The sequence below is a fragment of the Hemiscyllium ocellatum genome, chromosome 44 (genome assembly GCF_020745735.1).
Source record: "Hemiscyllium ocellatum isolate sHemOce1 chromosome 44, sHemOce1.pat.X.cur, whole genome shotgun sequence".
Taxonomy (NCBI): domain Eukaryota; kingdom Metazoa; phylum Chordata; class Chondrichthyes; order Orectolobiformes; family Hemiscylliidae; genus Hemiscyllium; species Hemiscyllium ocellatum.
In genome coordinates, this window is record NC_083444.1 from 1,859,493 (window position 1) to 1,878,502 (window position 19,010).

Here is a 19,010-nt window from a genome sequence, read left to right on the forward strand (position 1 = left end):
GGGGTGTGGGGGGGAGTGAGGGAGATTGTGGGGGTGTGGGGGGGAGTGAGGGAGATTGTGGGGGTGTGGGGGGGGAGGGGGAGATTGTGGGGGTGTGGGGGGGGTGAGGGAGATTGTGGGGGTGTGTGGGGGGAGGGGGAGATTGTGGGGGTGTGGGGGGGAGGGGGAGATTGTGGGGGTGTGTGGGGGAGTGAGGGAGGTTGTGGGGGTGTGGGGGGGAGTGAGGGAGATTGTGGGGGTGTGGGGGGGGAGTGAGGGAGGTTGTGGGGGTGTGGGGGGGAGTGAGGGAGATTGTGGGGGTGTGGGGGGGAGTGAGGGAGATTGTGGGGGTGTGGGGGGGGAGGGGGAGATTGTGGGGGTGTGGGGGGAGTGAGGGAGATTGTGGGGGTGTGGGGGGAGTGAGGGAGATTGTGGGGGTGTGTGGGGGGAGGGGGAGATTGTGGGGGTGTGGGGGGGAGGGGGGAGATTGTGGGGGTGGGGGGAGTGAGGGAGATTGTGGGGGTGTGGGGGGGAGGGGGAGATTGTGGGGGTGTGGGGGGGAGTGAGGGAGATTGTGGGGGTGTGGGGGGGAGGGGGAGATTGTGGGGGTGTGGGGGGGAGTGAGGGAGATTGTGGGGGTGTGGGGGGAGGGGGAGATTGTGGGGGTGTGGGGGGGAGGGGGAGATTGTGGGGGTGGGGGGAGTGAGGGAGATTGTGGGGGTGTGGGGGGGAGTGAGGGAGATTGTGGGGGTGGGGGGAGTGAGGGAGATTGTGGGGGTGTGGGGGGGAGGGGGAGATTGTGGGGGTGTGGGGGGGAGGGGGAGATTGTGTGTGTGTGGGGGGTAGGGGGAGATTGTGTGTGTGTGGGGGGGAGTGAGGGAGATTGTGGGGGTGTGGGGGGGAGGGGGGAGATTGTGGGGGTGTGGGGGGGAGTGAGGGAGATTGTGGGGGGGGTGAGGGAGATTGTGTGGGGGGGTGGGGGAGATTGTGGGGGGGGTGAGGGAGATTGTGGGGGGATGGGGAGGAGTTGACTACAACTCCCATGATGCCCTAGCCTGTGCGTGGTGACGTAGTTACCGCGCGGTGATGTCATATCCGGCCCCGCCCCCTCCCTGTCAGTTCCCTGGAGCGGCCGGTTGTGATGGCGCTGAGGCTGTTGCTGCGGATCGGGAGGGGCCTCCCGCTGGGGTAAGGGGACAGAGACACACACCCACACACACCCCGGTCAGCACCGCCCCCTGGGTGGTGTCACTCACTGACACGTCGGAGCCGCAGCGGGGACCGAGCTACCGTTATACCGGGGGGTGAGGGGTCAGAGGTCACAGGGCACAGAGTGTGGGGGGAGGTCAGAGGGTGTGGGGTGAGGGGGGAGGTCAGAGGGCGAGGGGGGAGGTCAGAGGGTGTGGGGTGAGGGGGGAGGTCAGAGGGTGAGGGGGGTCAGAGGGTGTGGGGTGAGGGGGGAGGTCAGAGGGTGAGGGGGGTCAGAGGGTGTGGGGTGAGGGGGGAGGTCAGAGGGTGAGGGGGGAGGTCAGAGGGTGAGGGGGTCAGAGGGTGAGGGGGTCAGAGGGTGAGGGGGGTCAGAGGGTGTGGGGTGAGGGGGGGTCAGAGGGGGTGGGGTGAGGGGGGAGGTCAGAGGGTGTGGGGTGAGGGGGGAGGTCAGAGGGTGAGGGGGGTCAGAGGGTGAGGGGGGAGGTCAGAGGGGGGTCAGAGGGTGAGGGGGGAGGTCAGAGGGTGTGGGGTGAGGGGGGAGGTCAGAGGGTGTGGGGTGAGGGGGGAGGTCAGAGGGTGAGGGGGGTCAGAGGGTGAGGGGGGTCAGAGGGTGAGGGGGGTCAGAGGGTGAGGGGGGAGGTCAGAGGGTGTGGGGTGAGGGGGGAGGTCAGAGGGTGAGGGGGGAGGTCAGAGGGTGTGGGGTGAGGGGGGAGGTCAGAGGGTGAGGGGGGAGGTCAGAGGGTGTGGGGTGAGGGGGGAGGTCAGAGGGTGTGGGGTGAGGGGGGAGGTCAGAGAGTGTGGGGTGAGGGGGGAGGTCAGAGGGTGAGGGGGGAGGTCAGAGGGTGTGAGGTGAGGGGGGAGGTCAGAGGGTGAGGGGGGAGGTCAGAGGGTGAGGGGGGAGGTCAGAGGGTGAGGGGGGAGGTCAGAGGGTGTGGGGTGAGGGGGGAGGTCAGAGGGTGAGGGGGGAGGTCAGAGGGTGAGGGGGGTCAGAGGGTGAGGGGGGAGGTCAGAGGGTGTGGGGTGAGGGGGGAGGTCAGAGGGTGAGGGGGGTCAGAGGGTGAGGGGGGTCAGAGGGTGAGGGGGGAGGTCAGAGGGTGTGGGGTGAGGGGGGAGGTCAGAGGGTGTGGGGTGAGGGGGGAGGTCAGAGGGTGAGGGGGGAGGTCAGAGGGTGAGGGGGGAGGTCAGAGGGTGTGGGGTGAGGGGGGAGGTCAGAGGGTGTGGGGGGAGGTCAGAGGGTGAGGGGGGTCAGGGGGTGAGGGGGGAGGTCAGAGGGTGAGGGGGGTCAGAGGGTGAGGGGGGAGGTCAGAGGGTGTGGGGTGAGGGGGGAGGTCAGAGGGTGTGGGGTGAGGGGGGAGGTCAGAGGGTGTGGGGTGAGGGGGGAGGTCAGAGGGTGAGGGGGGAGGTCAGAGGGTGTGGGGTGAGGGGGGAGGTCAGAGGGTGAGGGGGGTCAGGGGGTGAGGGGGGAGGTCAGAGGGTGAGGGGGGTCAGAGGGTGAGGGGGGTCAGAGGGTGAGGGGGGAGGTCAGAGGGTGTGGGGTGAGGGGGGAGGTCAGAGGGTGAGGGGGGGTCAGAGGGTGTGGGGTGAGGGGGGAGGTCAGAGGGTGAGGGGGGTCAGAGGGTGTGGGGTGAGGGGGGAGGTCAGAGGGTGAGGGGGGTCAGGGGGTGAGGGGGGAGGTCAGAGGGTGAGGGGGGTCAGAGGGTGTGGGGTGAGGGGGGAGGTCAGAGGGTGAGGGGGGTCAGAGGGTGTGGGGTGAGGGGGGAGGTCAGAGGGTGTGGGGTGAGGGGGGAGGTCAGAGGGTGTGGGGTGAGGGGGGAGGTCAGAGGGTGAGGGGGGTCAGAAGGTGTGGGGTGAGGGGGGAGGTCAGAGGGTGTGGGGTGAGGGGGAGGTCAGAGGGTGAGGGGGAGGTCAGAGGGTGAGGGGGGAGGTCAGAGGGTGTGGGGTGAGGGGGGAGGTCAGAGGGTGAGGGGGGTCAGAGGGTGTGGGGTGAGGGGGGAGGTCAGAGGGTGAGGGGGGAGGTCAGAGGGCGAGGGGGGAGGTCAGAGGGTGTGGGGCGAGGGGGGAGGTCAGAGGGTGTGGGGCGAGGGGGGAGGTCAGAGGGTGAGGGGGGTCAGAAGGTGTGGGGTGAGGGGGGAGGTCAGAGGGTGAGGGGGAGGTCAGAGGGTGTGGGGTGTGGGGGGAGGTCAGAGGGTGTGGGGGGAGGTCAGAGGGTGTGGGGGGAGGTCAGAGGGTGAGGGGGGAGGTCAGAGGGTGTGGGGCGAGGGGGGAGGTCAGAGGGTGTGGGGCGAGGGGGGAGGTCAGAGGGTGTGGGGCGAGGGGGGAGGTCAGAGGGTGTGGGGCGAGGGGGGAGGTCAGAGGGTGTGGGGTGAGGGGGGAGGTCAGAGGGTGAGGGGGGAGGTCAGAGGGTGTGGGGCGAGGGGGGAGGTCAGAGGGTGTGGGGCGAGGGGGGAGGTCAGAGGGTGTGGGGCGAGGGGGGAGGTCAGAGGGTGTGGGGCGAGGGGGGAGGTCAGAGGGTGTGGGGCGAGGGGGGAGGTCAGAGGGTGAGGGGGGTCAGAAGGTGTGGGGTGAGGGGGGAGGTCAGAGGGTGAGGGGGAGGTCAGAGGGTGTGGGGTGAGGGGGAGGTCAGAGGGTGTGGGGTGAGGGGGGAGGTCAGAGGGTGTGGGGTGAGGGGGGAGGTCAGAGGGTGAGGGGGGAGGTCAGAGGGTGTGGGGCGAGGGGGGAGGTCAGAGGGTGTGGGGCGAGGGGGGAGGTCAGAGGGTGTGGGGCGAGGGGGGAGGTCAGAGGGTGTGGGGCGAGGGGGGAGGTCAGAGGGTGTGGGGCGAGGGGGGAGGTCAGAGGGTGTGGGGCGAGGGGGGAGGTCAGAGGGTGAGGGGGAGGTCAGAGGGTGAGGGGGAGGTCAGAGGGTGTGGGGTGAGGGGGGAGGTCAGAGGGTGAGGGGGAGGTCAGAGGGTGTGGGGCGAGGGGGGAGGTCAGAGGGTGTGGGGCGAGGGGTGGGTCAGAGGGTGTGGGGTGAGGGGGGAGGTCAGAGGGTGAGGGGGGAGGTCAGAGGGTGTGGGGCGAGGGGGGAGGTCAGAGGGTGTGGGGCGAGGGGGGAGGGGGAGGTCAGAGGGTGTGGGGGGAGGGGGAGGTCAGAGGGTGTGGGGCGAGGGGTGAGGGGGAGGTCAGAGGGTGTGGGGCGAGGTGGAGGTCAGAGGGTGTGGGGCGAGGGGTGAGGGGGAGGTCAGAGGGTGTGGGGCGAGGGGGGAGGTCAGAGGGTGTGGGGCGAGGGGGGAGGTCAGAGGGTGTGGGGCGAGGGGGGAGGTCAGAGGGTGTGGGGTGAGGGGGGAGGTCAGAGGGTGTGGGGCGAGGGGGGAGGTCAGAGGGTGTGGGGCGAGGGGGGAGGTCAGAGGGTGAGGGGGGTCAGAAGGTGTGGGGTGAGGGGGGAGGTCAGAGGGTGAGGGGGGTCAGAAGGTGTGGGGTGAGGGGGGAGGTCAGAGGGTGAGGGGGGTCAGAAGGTGTGGGGTGAGGGGGGAGGTCAGAGGGTGAGGGGGAGGTCAGAGGGTGTGGGGTGAGGGGGAGGTCAGAGGGTGTGGGGTGAGGGGGAGGTCAGAGGGTGTGGGGGGAGGTCAGAGGGTGAGGGGGGAGGTCAGAGGGTGTGGGGCGAGGTCAGAGGGTGTGGGGCGAGGGGGGAGGTCAGAGGGTGTGGGGCGAGGGGGGAGGTCAGAGGGTGTGGGGCGAGGGGGGAGGTCAGAGGGTGAGGGGGGTCAGAAGGTGTGGGGCGAGGGGGGAGGTCAGAGGGTGAGGGGGAGGTCAGAGGGTGTGGGGTGAGGGGGAGGTCAGAGGGTGTGGGGTGAGGGGGGAGGTCAGAGGGTGAGGGGGGAGGTCAGAGGGTGAGGGGGGAGGTCAGAGGGTGAGGGGGGAGGTCAGAGGGTGAGGGGGGAGGTCAGAGGGTGTGGGGCGAGGTCAGAGGGTGTGGGGCGAGGGGGGAGGTCAGAGGGTGTGGGGCGAGGGGGGAGGTCAGAGGGTGTGGGGTGAGGGGGGAGGTCAGAGGGTCAGGGGGGAGGTCAGAGGGTGAGGGGGGAGGTCAGAGGGTGTGGGGCGAGGGGGGAGGTCAGAGGGTGTGGGGCGAGGGGGGAGGTCAGAGGGTGTGGGGTGAGGGGGGAGGTCAGAGGGTGAGGGGGGTCAGAAGGTGTGGGGTGAGGGGGGAGGTCAGAGGGTGAGGGGGGTCAGAAGGTGTGGGGTGAGGGGGGAGGTCAGAGGGTGTGGGGGAGGTCAGAGGGTGTGGGGTGAGGGGGGAGGTCAGAGGGTGAGGGGGGAGGTCAGAGGGTGTGGGGCGAGGTCAGAGGGTGTGGGGCGAGGGGGGAGGTCAGAGGGTGTGGGGCGAGGGGGGAGGTCAGAGGGTGAGGGGGGAGGTCAGAGGGTGTGGGGCGAGGGGGGAGGTCAGAGGGTGTGGGGCGAGGGGGGAGGTCAGAGGGTGTGGGGCGAGGGGGGAGGTCAGAGGGTGTGGGGCGAGGGGGGAGGTCAGAGGGTGAGGGGGGTCAGAAGGTGTGGGGTGAGGGGGGAGGTCAGAGGGTGAGGGGGGTCAGAAGGTGTGGGGTGAGGGGGGAGGTCAGAGGGTGAGGGGGAGGTCAGAGGGTGTGGGGTGAGGGGGGAGGTCAGAGGGTGAGGGGGGAGGTCAGAGGGTGTGGGGTGAGGGGGGAGGTCAGAGGGTGAGGGGGGAGGTCAGAGGGTGAGGGGGGAGGTCAGAGGGTGTGGGGCGAGGTCAGAGGGTGTGGGGCGAGGGGGGAGGTCAGAGGGTGTGGGGCGAGGGGGGAGGTCAGAGGGTGTGGGGCGAGGGGGGAGGTCAGAGGGTGTGGGGCGAGGGGGGAGGTCAGAGGGTGTGGGGCGAGGGGGGAGGTCAGAGGGTGTGGGGGAGGTCAGAGGGTGAGGGGGAGGTCAGAGGGTGTGGGGCGAGGGGGAGGTCAGAGGGTGTGGGGCGAGGGGGGAGGTCAGAGGGTGTGGGGCGAGGGGGGAGGTCAGAGGGTGTGGGGCGAGGGGGGAGGTCAGAGGGTGTGGGGCGAGGGGTGGGTCAGAGGGTGTGGGGCGAGGGGTGGGTCAGAGGGTGTGGGGCGAGGTGGGAGGTCAGAGGGTGTGGGGCGAGGGGGGAGGTCAGAGGGTGTGGGGCGAGGGGGGAGGTCAGAGGGTGTGGGGCGAGGGGGGAGGGGGAGGTCAGAGGGTGTGGGGGGATGGGGAGGTCAGAGGGTGTGGGGCGAGGGGTGAGGGGGAGGTCAGAGGGTGTGGGGCGAGGTGGAGGTCAGAGGGTGTGGGGCGAGGGGTGAGGGGGAGGTCAGAGGGTGTGGGGCGAGGTGGAGGTCAGAGGGTGTGGGGCGAGGGGGGAGGTCAGAGGGTGTGGGGCGAGGGGGGAGGTCAGAGGGTGTGGGGCGAGGGGGGAGGTCAGAGGGTGTGGGGCGAGGGGGGAGGTCAGAGGGTGTGGGGCGAGGGGGGAGGTCAGAGGGTGTGGGGCGAGGGGGGAGGTCAGAGGGTGTGGGGCGAGGGGGGAGGTCAGAGGGTGTGGGGCGAGGGGTGGGTCAGAGGGTGTGGGGCGAGGGGTGGGTCAGAGGGTGTGGGGCGAGGGGGGAGGTCAGAGGGTGTGGGGCGAGGGGGGAGGTCAGAGGGTGTGGGGCGAGGGGGGAGGTCAGAGGGTGTGGGGCGAGGGGGGAGGGGGAGGTCAGAGGGTGTGGGGGGATGGGGAGGTCAGAGGGTGTGGGGCGAGGGGTGAGGGGGAGGTCAGAGGGTGTGGGGCGAGGTGGAGGTCAGAGGGTGTGGGGCGAGGGGTGAGGGGGAGGTCAGAGGGTGTGGGGCGAGGGGGGAGGTCAGAGGGTGTGGGGCGAGGGGGGAGGTCAGAGGGTGTGGGGCGAGGGGGGAGGTCAGAGGGTGTGGGGCGAGGGGGGAGGTCAGAGGGTGTGGGGCGAGGGGGTAAGGGGGAAGGGTCGGGAGTGGGGGACTAGTTGAGATCACGGTGTGTGTGTGTGTTCGGGGTATTTAAAGAAGGATAGATGAGAACTAACTTTTGGGTGTTGTTCCTTCTCCTTGGGGTAGGATTGTGGAATGAGGCCATTCAGTCAGTACAGTCAGGGGTGTGGTGCTGGAAAAGTGCAGCAGGTTAGGCAGCATCCAAGGAGCTGGGGGATTGATGTTTTGGGCAAAAGCCCTTCATCAGGAATGAGGCTCCACCAAGCTTCCAAAGAACACCCCACACAGAGGCACTCCCTACCCTATAATTCTGCATTTCCTGTGGCTAGCCCTTTTAACCTGCACATCCCTGGGCACTATGGGACAATTTCCCATGGCCAACCCACCCTAACCTGGACATCCCTGGGCACTATGGGACAATTTCCCATGGCCAATCCACCCTAACCTGCACATCCCTGGGCACTATGGGACAATTTCCCATGGCCAATCCACCCTGACCTGCACATCCCTGGGACACTATGGGACAATTTCCCATGGCCAATCCACCCTGACCTGCACATCCCTGGGCACTATGGGACAATTTCCCATGGCCAATCCACCCTGACCTGCACATCCCTGGGACACTATGGGACAATTTCCCATGGCCAACCCACCCTAACCTGCACGTCCCTGGGCACTATGGGACAATTTCCCATGGCCAACCCACCCTAACCTGTGTATGAGCTGCAGCGAGATTATGCTGCAGCTCTACACAGGTTAGGGTGGATTGAACCTGGCTAACCCCTGAGCCACTGTGAGACACACACACACACACACACACACACACACACACACACACACACACACACACACACACACAAATAGTGCACCTTGAAATCAAGCAGTGCTATTCATGCAGCCTTCACAGCAATTAAAGATTTTGAGAACATTTACCTCTCATTTAGACCCAGGTTGACACCAGGATTTTGTATTTAAACATTGCTTTTTCATTACAAATTATTAAATGATAGGTATATTGTTATGAACTGTTGGCAGTTATCTTTATTAATTAAACTTCTAATATCTTTAAATTTCCCCTTACACATGCATGCACATATGTATACAGAAAAAGATTTGGTGTGACGAATGAAGCAAAAGTCAGGAGAGCAATTTAGTGATCTTTGTTGACAGAATCCGCTGAGATTCTCCTTGTGATCAGAATGCTGTTTCATTCTCCCTTCTCCAGTTACGTACACTGGTTTGTGAGTGAGTGGTTCGTTTATTATAGTTTGCTGATGATATAAAGTTTGGTGGAGTTGTGGATAGTGTGGAGGGTGGTTGTGGGTTGCAGTGAGGCATTGACAGGATGCAGAAATTCCTGAAGAATGGCTTTTGCGCGAAACATCAGTTCTCCTGCTCCTTAGATGTTGCCTGACCGGCTGTGCTTTTCCAGCACCACACTATCACCTCTGATCTCCAGCATCTGCAGTGCTCACTCTCAGGATGCAGAACAAGGCTGTTAAGTGGCAGATGGAGTTCAATCTGGAAAAGTGTTAAGTCATTCACTTTGGAAGTTAGAATACAGGGTTAAAGGCAGAATTCTTGGCGGTGTTGAGGAACAGAGGGATCTTGAGTCCATGTCCATAGATCCCTCAAAGTTGCCACCCAAGTTGCTAGGGTTGTTAAGAAGGCATATGATGTGTTGGTTTTCACAGACAGAGGGATTGAGTTTAAGAGCTGCGAGATTATGCTGCAGCTCTCCAGAGCCTTGCTTAGACCACACGTGGAATACTGTGTTCACCTCTGGTTGTCTCTTTATAGGAAAGATGTAGATGCTTTAGAGAGGGTGCAGAGGAAGTTTACCAGGATACTGCCTGGTTTGGAGGGCTTGTTTTCTGAAGAGAGGTTGAGTGAGCTAGGGCTTTTCACACTGGTGAGAAGGAAGAGAGGTGACTCGATAGAGGTGTCCAAGGAGAAAGTGAGGTCTGCAGCTGCTGGAGGTCAGAGCTGAAAATGTGTTGCTGGAAAAGCGCAGCAGGTCAGGCAGCATCCAAGGAGCAGGAAATTTGAAATTTTGGGCATAAGCCCTTCTTCAGGAATGAGGAAGGTGTGTCCAGCAGGCTAAGATTAAAGGTAGGGAGGAGGGACTTGGGGGAGGGGCGATGGAGATGTGATAGGTGGAAGGTCAAGGTGAGGGTGATAGGCCGGAGTGGGGTGGGCGCAGAGAGGTCAGGAAGAAGATTGCAGGTTAGGAAGGCGGTGCTGAGTTCGAGGTATACAAGGTAATGAGAGGCATCGATAGAGTAGATAGCCAGAGACTTTTTCCCAGGGTGGAAATGGCTGTCACGAGGGGTCATAATTTTAAGGTGATTGGAGGAAGATATTGGGGAGATGTCAGGGGGAGGTTCTTTACACAGAGGGTGGTGGGTGTGTGGAATGCACTGCCCGCAACGATAGTAGAGTCCGATACATTAGGGACATTTAAGCAACTCTTGGATAGGCACATAGAAGTTAGAGCAATGAAGGGTACGTAGATTAGTCTGATCTTGGACTTGGATAGACATCGAGAGCCCGAAGGGCTTGTGCTGCGCTATGACGTTCTATGTTCTTTTATGAAAGGTCTTTGCTTATCAATTAAAAGTCACAGCTCACAGTAAATACTGGAGGGAAAATAAACTTGTTTTCTTCATGTTTAAAATAACTTTTACTGCAGCTAACAGGGAGCTCCTGAGCTTGAGGGGGTCTGAAGGAATCCCCCTATCCTCTCTTAATCAATAATTAGTTGCTAATCTACAGACCAATGAGCTTTGGCAACTAAATCTGCGTCTGCACACAACCCATACCACAACCCATGTCCGCAAACCATACTTCAGCTACTGTTGGAATCAGTATCTCTACAAACACTGTTCACAATGAGTTTGAACGATTACTTGCCTTTAAAACATGCAGCAATCTTCCCGGAGTAATTCTTGGTTTTAAAACAAATTTTTACTCGTTTCAGTCCTCAATTTAAAATACAGAAAAGTAAAAAGACAATGTTTACAATGTTTGTTCGTTGTTAGGGATTCGGAGGAAGCTTATTCGACTAATAGCTGGAATGAGTGGATTATCTATGAGAAAACGTTAGGCAGGCCGGGCTTCTATCCACTAGGGTTTAGAAGAATAAGAGACAACTTGATTGAAAAGTAAGATGCTGGACATCCTCTCCACAGACAATGTTTCCATTTGTGGGAGAATCTCGTACAAGGTCATACCTTAAAAATGAGGTGTGGCTCATTTTTGACAGAAGAGAGTTTGTTTTTCGAAAGGGAACCCTTTTCCTAAAAAGGTGGAGGAAATAGCATCCTTGAATATTTTTAAGGCAGACATAGATTCTTGATAAGCATAAGGGGTGAAAGATTATCAGGGGTAGGCAGGAATGTGGAGTAACAGATCAGACGTGATCTTACTGAACAGTGGAGCAGATTCACGGGCCGTTTCAGTTTGGAGATTTCTCTATTCTTCACATCTGTGTTAAAACTGCAATATCAATTGTCAGTCTTTTTACATTACACACATTGTTGAGTGTATGCCATCCCATTGCAGCTTATTGTTTATCTAAGACTCAATGGGGATTGATGATGGATCCCTTTTTACAATTGCTTCCAATATTGTCACCCAGAAAAAAGGACATCGAACCTACCTCCTCACCAAAAGTGAGGGTTTTTTTGCTGCTAAGATACTTCTTATTATTCTGATCTTTATAGCTCCCCTCCCTTTCCGACAAGAAAAAACTATAAACCTGCCTGCACTCGATAACCCATCACAGAGATTTACAAGCAATAAATGTCATGGTCCTGTTATTGTCCCAATGATGGAAATTTAAAAATGTTCTGTTTGAATCAGTCTTGTTTTGTGTTTTTTTTAAGAACTTAATGTAATGAATAGAGCAGCTTCCTAATTTATCGCATCAAACATTCTCATTCGGGAACAAAATTGTCAGGAAATATATCAACTCCCCGGTGAAAACGTTGCCAGTGATTCCCTCCCTGTTGATGGTGAAATAGGGCAGAATTATTTGCTGTTAATTTCTGTTACTATAATCTGCAGTTCCTACTGACCCACCCTGATCTAACATAAGTTATCTGACTCGCCCTTCAGTGTCACCAGTTACAATACTTTCCGAAGCTTCTTGGGGCTGGCGAGGGAGTCAGTTGTACTGAACTAATTTGACTTTTTTCAAATATTATAGAAGTTGGATATTTTAATCAGACACATCGTGTCTTTCTCAAGTCATACAGTCGAGTGTAAATATTAATTCTAAAGAGGGTGGTAGTGTGCTTCCTGACATCACCCCTGAGAGGTTAGGAACTCTGGAGCAAGTAACTCGCCTCCTGACTCCTCAAAATCCACCCACGATGTACAAGGCACCAGTCAGAAGTGTGATGGAATACACCACCGTTGTCTTTTTGAGCGCAGTTCCAACAACACCAGACATCAAGAAGCTCAGCACCATCCAGAATAAAGCAGTCTACTTGACTGGCACCACATCCTCTCCCCCCACCACCGACAGTCAGCAGCAGCAGTGTGTACCATCTACAACAGGCTCCTTCAACAGCACCTTCTAAACCCACAACTAAAGGACAAGGGCAGCAATTTCAAGGGAATACCACCACTTGGCAAGTTCCCCTCTGAGCTACGTATACATGTTCCTTCAGTGCCATACTGACATACAGCATTGAAACAGACCCTTTGGTCTAACTGGTCCATGCAGACCAGGTATCCTTCATTAATCCCATTTGCCAGCATTTGGCCCATATCCCTCTAAACCTCTCCTATTCATGTACCCATCCAAATACCTTTTAAGGTTATAATTGCACCCACCTCCACCATGGCACCTCATTCCATACACGCATTACCTTCAATATGAAGAAGTTATTCCTCGGGTCCCTTTTAAATCTTTCCCCTCTCACCTTGAACCTATGCCTTCTCATTTTGGACTCTCCCACACTGGTGAAAAGACCTTGTCTATTTATCCTATGCATGTCCCTCATGACTTTCTAAGCCTATATAAAGTCACCTTTCTAGCCTCTGCTCCAGGGAAAATAGCCCCAGCCTATTCACAGCCTCTCCCTATAGCTCAAATCCTCCAGTCCCAGCAACATTCCTGCAAATCGTTTCTGCACTTTCTCTAGTTTAACAGCATCCTTCCTATAGAAGGACAACCTGAAAATTAGTAGGACAAACCTGGTGAGAAAATTAGTAAAGCCAAAGTACAAAGGGATCTGGGAGTGCTAGTCGAGGATTCTCTAAAGGTAAACATGCAGGTTGAGTCCGTGATTAAGAAAGCGAATGCAATGTTGTCTCTTATCTCAAGAGGGTTGGAATATAAAAGCAGAGATGTGCTACTGAGACTTTATAAAGCTCTAGTTAGGCTCCATTTGGAGTACTGTGTCCAGTTTTGGTCCCCACACCTCAGGAAGGACATACTGGCGCTGGAACGTGTCCAGTGGAGATTCACACGGATGATCCCTGGAATGGTTGGTCTAACATATGAGGAACGGCTGAGGATCCTGGGATTGTATTCGTTGGAGTTTAGAAGATTGAGGGGAGACTTAATAGAGACGTACAAGATAATACATGGCTTGGAAAGGGTGGACGCTAGGAAATTGTTTCCGTTAGGCGAGGAGACTAGGACCCGTGGACACAGCCTTAGAATTAGAGGGGGTCAATTCAGAACAGAAATGCGGAGACATTTCTTCAGCCAGAGGGTGGTGGGCCTGTGGAATTCATTGCCGCAGAGTGCAGTGGAGGCCAGGACGCTAAATGTCTTCAAGGCCGAGATTGATAGATTCTTGTTGTCTCGAGGAATTAAGGGCTACGGGGAGAATGCTGGTAAGTGGAGTTGAAATGCCCATCAGCCATGATTGAATGGCGGAGCGGACTCGATGGGCCGAGTGGCCTTACTTCCACTCCTATGTCTTATGGTCTTATGAATTGTATGGAATATTCCAAAAGAGGCCTCACCAATGTCCTGGAACCTCCCGCCCAGCAGCAGCAGCACACCACCACTTTCTCAAGGGCATTTAAATACTGGCTTAGCTGGTGTAATCCAGACCCTATTGTCACGACACAGGGTAACATTGCCCCCCCCCACCACATACACACACACGCACACAAAATTTTAAATCAGCAGCACAGAAAAACAGTTATCCCATGAGAGGCCAAGACCTATCCCAAAGGTAAACATTTAACAACTTTATTTCTTAAAGTATAATATAGAATAATTAACTAACAGCTATTTGCAACTCCTTCCTCTAAACTATCTTTTACTTTACCTTCTATAATACTAGTCCAATAAAACCCTCAACTAAGATTTAATAAAAAAAATTCAAATTTCAAAACCAGCCAGCGGTCATATCTTCCACTTTAGGTTTGCTCTCAGGTCAGTGTTGATGTTTTTCTCTGTGCAGACTCCTTCACCAGGCAGGTACCTCAGAGTTCTTACCAGCAGCTTACATAGAGTCATAGAGATGGGTAGCACGGAAACAGACCCTTCGGTCCAACCCATCCATGCCGACCAGATATCCCAACCCAATCTAGTCCCACCTGCCAGCACCCAGCCCATATCCCTCCAAACCCTTCCTGTTCATATACCCATCCAAATGCCTCCTAAATGTTGTAATTGTACCAGCCTCCACCACTTCCTCTGGCAGCTCATTCCATACACGTACCACCCTCTGCGTGAAAAAGTTGCCCCTTTTATATCTTTCCCCTCTCACCCTAAACCTATGCCCTCTTGTTCTGGACTCCCCGACCTCAGAGAAAAGACTTTGTCTATTTATCCTATCCATGCCCCTCATAATTTTGTAAACCTCTATAAGATCACCTCTCAGTCTCCGATACTCCAGGGAAAACAGCCCCAGCCTGTTCAGCCTCTCCCTGGAGCTCAAATCCTCCAACCCTGACAACATCCTTGTAAATCTTTTCTGAACCCTTTCAACTTTTACAACATCTTTCTGATAGGAAGGAGACCAGAATTGCACGCAATATTCCAACAGTGGCCTTACCAATGTCCTGTACAGCCACAACATGACCTCCCAACTCCTGTACTCAATACTCTGACCGATAAAGGAGAGCATACAAAACGCTGCCTTCACTATCCTATCTACCTGTGACTCCACTTTCAAGGAGTTCTGATCCTGCACTCCAAGGTCTCTTTGTTCAAGATTAGTTGTGAAATTCACTGTTTGTTTGTTAATTTTCCCAGACGCACTCCAATGTCCAGCGATACATGAATCTGTTGGTCTTTTGGCAGTTCTCTTCCAACTGTAAAACTTTTCCTGATTTTTCTACCCTCAGAACATCGGGTTGTGTCATTGGCTTTTGATATCGCGAATGTACTAAATTCAAACTTGATTGGAGTTTGTTTTTTGGGGTATAATTTAAACTGGTCTAACTCAAATTTGTTTCTGTCTCGCAGCAACCAGCCACACTAGCTGCTGGACCACATATTACACCGTATCTTATTCAGAGCACTTGGTGATGTCAGGTGGTTCTGCTAGCTTCTAACTCTCTTAAAGATATAGTACACCCACATCTTCAAAGCACTGGAAAAAAAAATTAAGATTATGTCTTTTTATTTTAGATTTTTCTACTTCGGGAAACAGACTTTCTGTCATCATCGTGACTGATACTGGGTTCACTGGTTTTTTGTTTGTGAGTACATTAGAGGTATCATTCAGTTAATTAAAATGGTTAAAACCCAGTGAACAGGGGAGTATCACACTCCCGTTTCAAGCATTTACCTGGTAATATTCCTAACACTGGAACTGTGCAGTTGTCTGTTCAGTAAAGTACAGGGCCAGCCTTTTGACCTATATTCAGACACCAGTGGTGTGATGATACATTTATTGAGTAGTATTGGGGTCTCCAGATGGCATAACTTGACCTGTTCTGTTTGTTCATGTTTCAGAAACTGGCATTCTGCAGCTTGCTCTCTTGTACTGCGCGATGTACGTCCATACGCAACTGAGGCCACACAGGTAAGGGGCTTCCTGTCCATCTTTTAAAATAGAGACATCTTTTTAGTCCCACTGAAGGTAGAGAAGGCTTGTGGGTGCTTTAGATACAAGAACGCCAATCTGAGGCATTTTAAAAATCCGTGTTTCTGTACTGATATTTTTAAAAGTAAACTTTGGTGTAATCACACACCAAGGAAAGGATGGGGAGAGATTGTCAGGCAACAACACATGCATTTATATGTCTCCTTTAACACTGTGAAATGTCCCCAGGTGCTTCAGAGGAGTGTACCAGACCTTTGACAGTGAGCTCATTAGGAGATATTAGGGACAGACGACCAAAAAGCTCAATCAAAGAGGTTGGTGACTTGACGTGCAGCTATCACAGTGTGACACTTACTGTTGTTACAGGAGCTAATGTATGACACGTGGATCACATCATATAGGAGGACTCAATTAACTTTATTATAGCTTTTTGTAATTACATATGTACATTTCAGTCATAGGCATTTGTGTGTCTGGGCTCGGGCCAGGCAGTTCAGGTATACTTTAGCACACTACCTTGTTGCAAGGGGACAGAGCTCAGTAAGGTGGAGGCTGAGAGCTTAATACCATTATACAGTGATAACATCATGAGCATGTCCCTTTTAAAGTGTTTTGTATATCTGATGTGAAACACAATACAACCAGTTTCAGGCAGCACCTTTTATAGGAGGAGAAAACGCAGTAGAGTTGAGAGAGGGAGTTCTCCACCTGAGGGCTCAGGGAGCTGAACGGTCAGCAATCGGTGCTGGGGCAATTAAAACGAGGGAATATACAAAGGACCACAGATGGAGGGATGCAACTAATCTCGTGATGTTGTAGGGAAGGAGAGATGGGGAATGGGAGAAAGGAATGCAGCAAAGCTGCTGCATTTTCCTGGAAGCAGGAAAGATCTTGGAGTGTTGCGGTAACAGAGTCATAGCAATTCATCTCGATAATATCTTAAGCCAATTTTGCTGGGGAATTTTACTTTGTTAAAGGTACTACGTAATGTATGCTTCTATTATCTCCGTAGGCCTTTGGTCTTTGAAAATGGTCACTTTAAATACACGCTAAGATTCTGAGTGCTCCTACAAATGCTGTTTGTTTTCTCTGGCTGTGTATCTTGTTTCAGTTCCAGTTCATTAAGGTTTTTGGGTGAGAGGTCATTATCGTTCCCTTTTGGCATGACACGGCACAGCATCATGCCGTTGGAATTCAGGGGAAAGGTTACAACAAGTGCAATCTCAGGGAAGCAGGGAGGAACTGCACAGAGGGAGAGGGGGAGGGAATGAATGGGAGAGGAGAAAGAGAAAGGAGAGATGGGAGCAGGAAAGAAAGAGGGAAGGATGTAACAAAGGTGCTGTGTTTTCTTGGAAGCAAGAGAGAAAAAGGCTGCAGGATGAGTTGGGTGTATTGTCCACCTAAACACACAGATTTGAAGCAACTGACAGGTTACAGTGTGAGGGCAGGTTCTGAAATAAGCATTATTGCCACCTCCACTTAAAATGATCCCACGTTCTACTGTCATTCATGCAGATGTTGTTTAAATCATGCCAGTTTCCTCCTCCACTACCTGACCCTGCAAATCATTGTAAATGTTCCTCAGTCCCTGTATGAAGCAGAGTAACTTACACCTGAATTTGCTGATTGATGGCTCCAGCCAGCGAGCCCTTGCTGTGGATGTGCTATTTCTGTACCTGATGTTAGCTGGGGATCAGCTGAGTCAAGAGGACCCTGCATCCCACATCGGAGGCTTGAGCCCTGTATGCAAAAAGCATTTGCATCTCACCCCTGGGGTTTCAATGAGTGTCCAAACCTAAACTACCACAGCTACCCTGTTGGGTGGACACAAACCATCCTATAGCCACTTCATTGAAAAGAGCAGAGATACTTCTCTCAACAGGTGGAGGGGCGTAGATGTTCTATCTGAGTTTTGAGAAGATATGTAGCTCATGTTGAGGTTTGTTCGCTGAGCTGGAAGATTCATTTTCAGATGTTTTGTCACCATACTATCAGTGAGCAATGCCACCATGGCTCGCTCGCCCTCTATTTGTGTTTAGGTTTCCTTGGGATGGTGACATCATTTCCAGCGGTGATGTCATTTCCTGTTCTTTTTCTCAGGTGTTTGTAGATCGAGTTCCAGTTAGAATCCTGTGCTTCTGCGAATTCTTGTGTGTCTGTTTTATACAACATCCAAAACGGATAAACATTTCGTTGCTGTTTGTGGCATCTTGCTATGCACAAATCGGGTCATGTGTTTCCAGCAGCACAGCAGAAACTGTGCTACAAAAACACCTTGATTGTTTGGAAAGCGAATTGCAATATCCTATTGTGTGAAAGACACTACAGAAGTGAAAATCATTTCAAATCTTCCTTTTGTTAACTTTCCTTAGTACCTTATGATTTTAACTTGGTGTCTTTTTGGCAAAGTTTGGATGACATACTTTATGAAAAGTGTTTGCACGTCTACCCATCACATTACAAGTTCTTGAAAGACCCGATACGGACAACAAGCGAAAGTAATGTAATTCACAAAATACCTTGCAAGAACTACCAGGATACATGAATACCAACCAGCCACAAAAAGGCATGACTCACTCTCACTAGTATCCTCACATACAGATGAGGAAGGACACCACTTCGACTGGGACAACACATCCATCCCAGGACAAGTTAAACAGACACATGCACGAGAATTCCTAAAAGCGTGGCATTCCAACTGGAAGTCTATGAACAAACACATTGACTTGGATCCCATTTACCACCCGATGAGAAAAAGAACAGGAAATGATGCCACCACTGGAAATGACATCACCAACTCAAGGAAACCCAAATGCACAAATAGAAAGTGGACCATACCACCAGTACTTCATCTGGAGGCTCATTGATGATGTTACCTAGTATGGTGATGAAACATCTGAAAATGAACCTTCTGGCTCAGCGAGCAGAACTTCAACCTGACCTATAAATCTTCTCAAAATTCGCTAAACATAAACTGAGTTAATGGATGGAAGGCTGGTTTGCGTGATGGACAGGGATGTGTTCACAACACGGTTTAGTTTCTTGTGATCTTGGGCAGAACAGTTGCCGTACCACACTGTGACACATCCAGATAGAATACTTTCTGTGGTGCATCCATGAAAATTGATGAGAGTTCTTGTGGAGATACTAAATTTCCGTAGGCTCCTGTGGAAGTAGAGATGTATCAACCTGTATGGACCAGGACAGATTGTTGTTGATCGTCACTCCTAGGAACTTGATGCTCTGGACCATCTTCACCTCCGCAGCATTGACGTAGACAGGAGTGTACCCTCCATTTTTTGCTTCCTGAAGACCATTACCAATTTGTACATTTTGCTGATGTTGAGGGAGAGATTGCTGCTTTTACACCATGCCACTAAGAACTCGGTCTCCTTCCTGTACTTTATCTTGTCGTTGTTTGAGATCCAGCCCTGTTGACAGATTTCCTGTATAGGCCAAGGTTGTCCTGACTTGAACGCCTCAGACTTGGACTTCAGTTGGAGAACGTTCTGAACAACTACTTTGGTACGAACTCCAGAACGCACACAACTGGTCATGCTTGATAAACGTCTGTCAATGGCAAAACTGTCCTGAATGCATACCAATACAGTGGATGTGCCTAACATTCTTCCCCTACGACTTGAAGAAGCCAACACTATAGATACATCTCACAATAAGTTCCTGTACCTTGTTTTTAAAACCTGCAATGTCATCTTCCACAGTACCTTGGGTTAAAGCACTGTCCTTTCCCAGTAGTTAGTTCACAGTCCAAAAAAAGGGGTCTTTGCAGTACCATTCGGGCACCTTTAGCTGTGCGCTCAATAACCTCCTTGCTTAATTAGTATTTAATGTTTTTTAAAAAAAAAGCTA

At 54.0% G+C, this 19,010-nt stretch overlaps 1 protein-coding gene across 1 annotated transcript in view; it reads left to right on the plus strand.

The window, feature by feature from the left end:
• The first annotated feature begins 1,091 nt into the window (after positions 1–1,091).
• Positions 1,092–19,010, plus strand: part of LOC132835154 (very long-chain specific acyl-CoA dehydrogenase, mitochondrial-like) — a 93,081-nt gene continuing 75,162 nt past the window's right edge. Inside the window, exons 1-2 of the mRNA XM_060854488.1 lie at positions 1,092–1,167; positions 15,050–15,119. Coding sequence (XP_060710471.1) covers positions 1,121–1,167; positions 15,050–15,119 — 117 coding nt within the window. The 5' untranslated portion in view covers positions 1,092–1,120. The remainder of the gene's footprint in view (positions 1,168–15,049; positions 15,120–19,010) is intronic.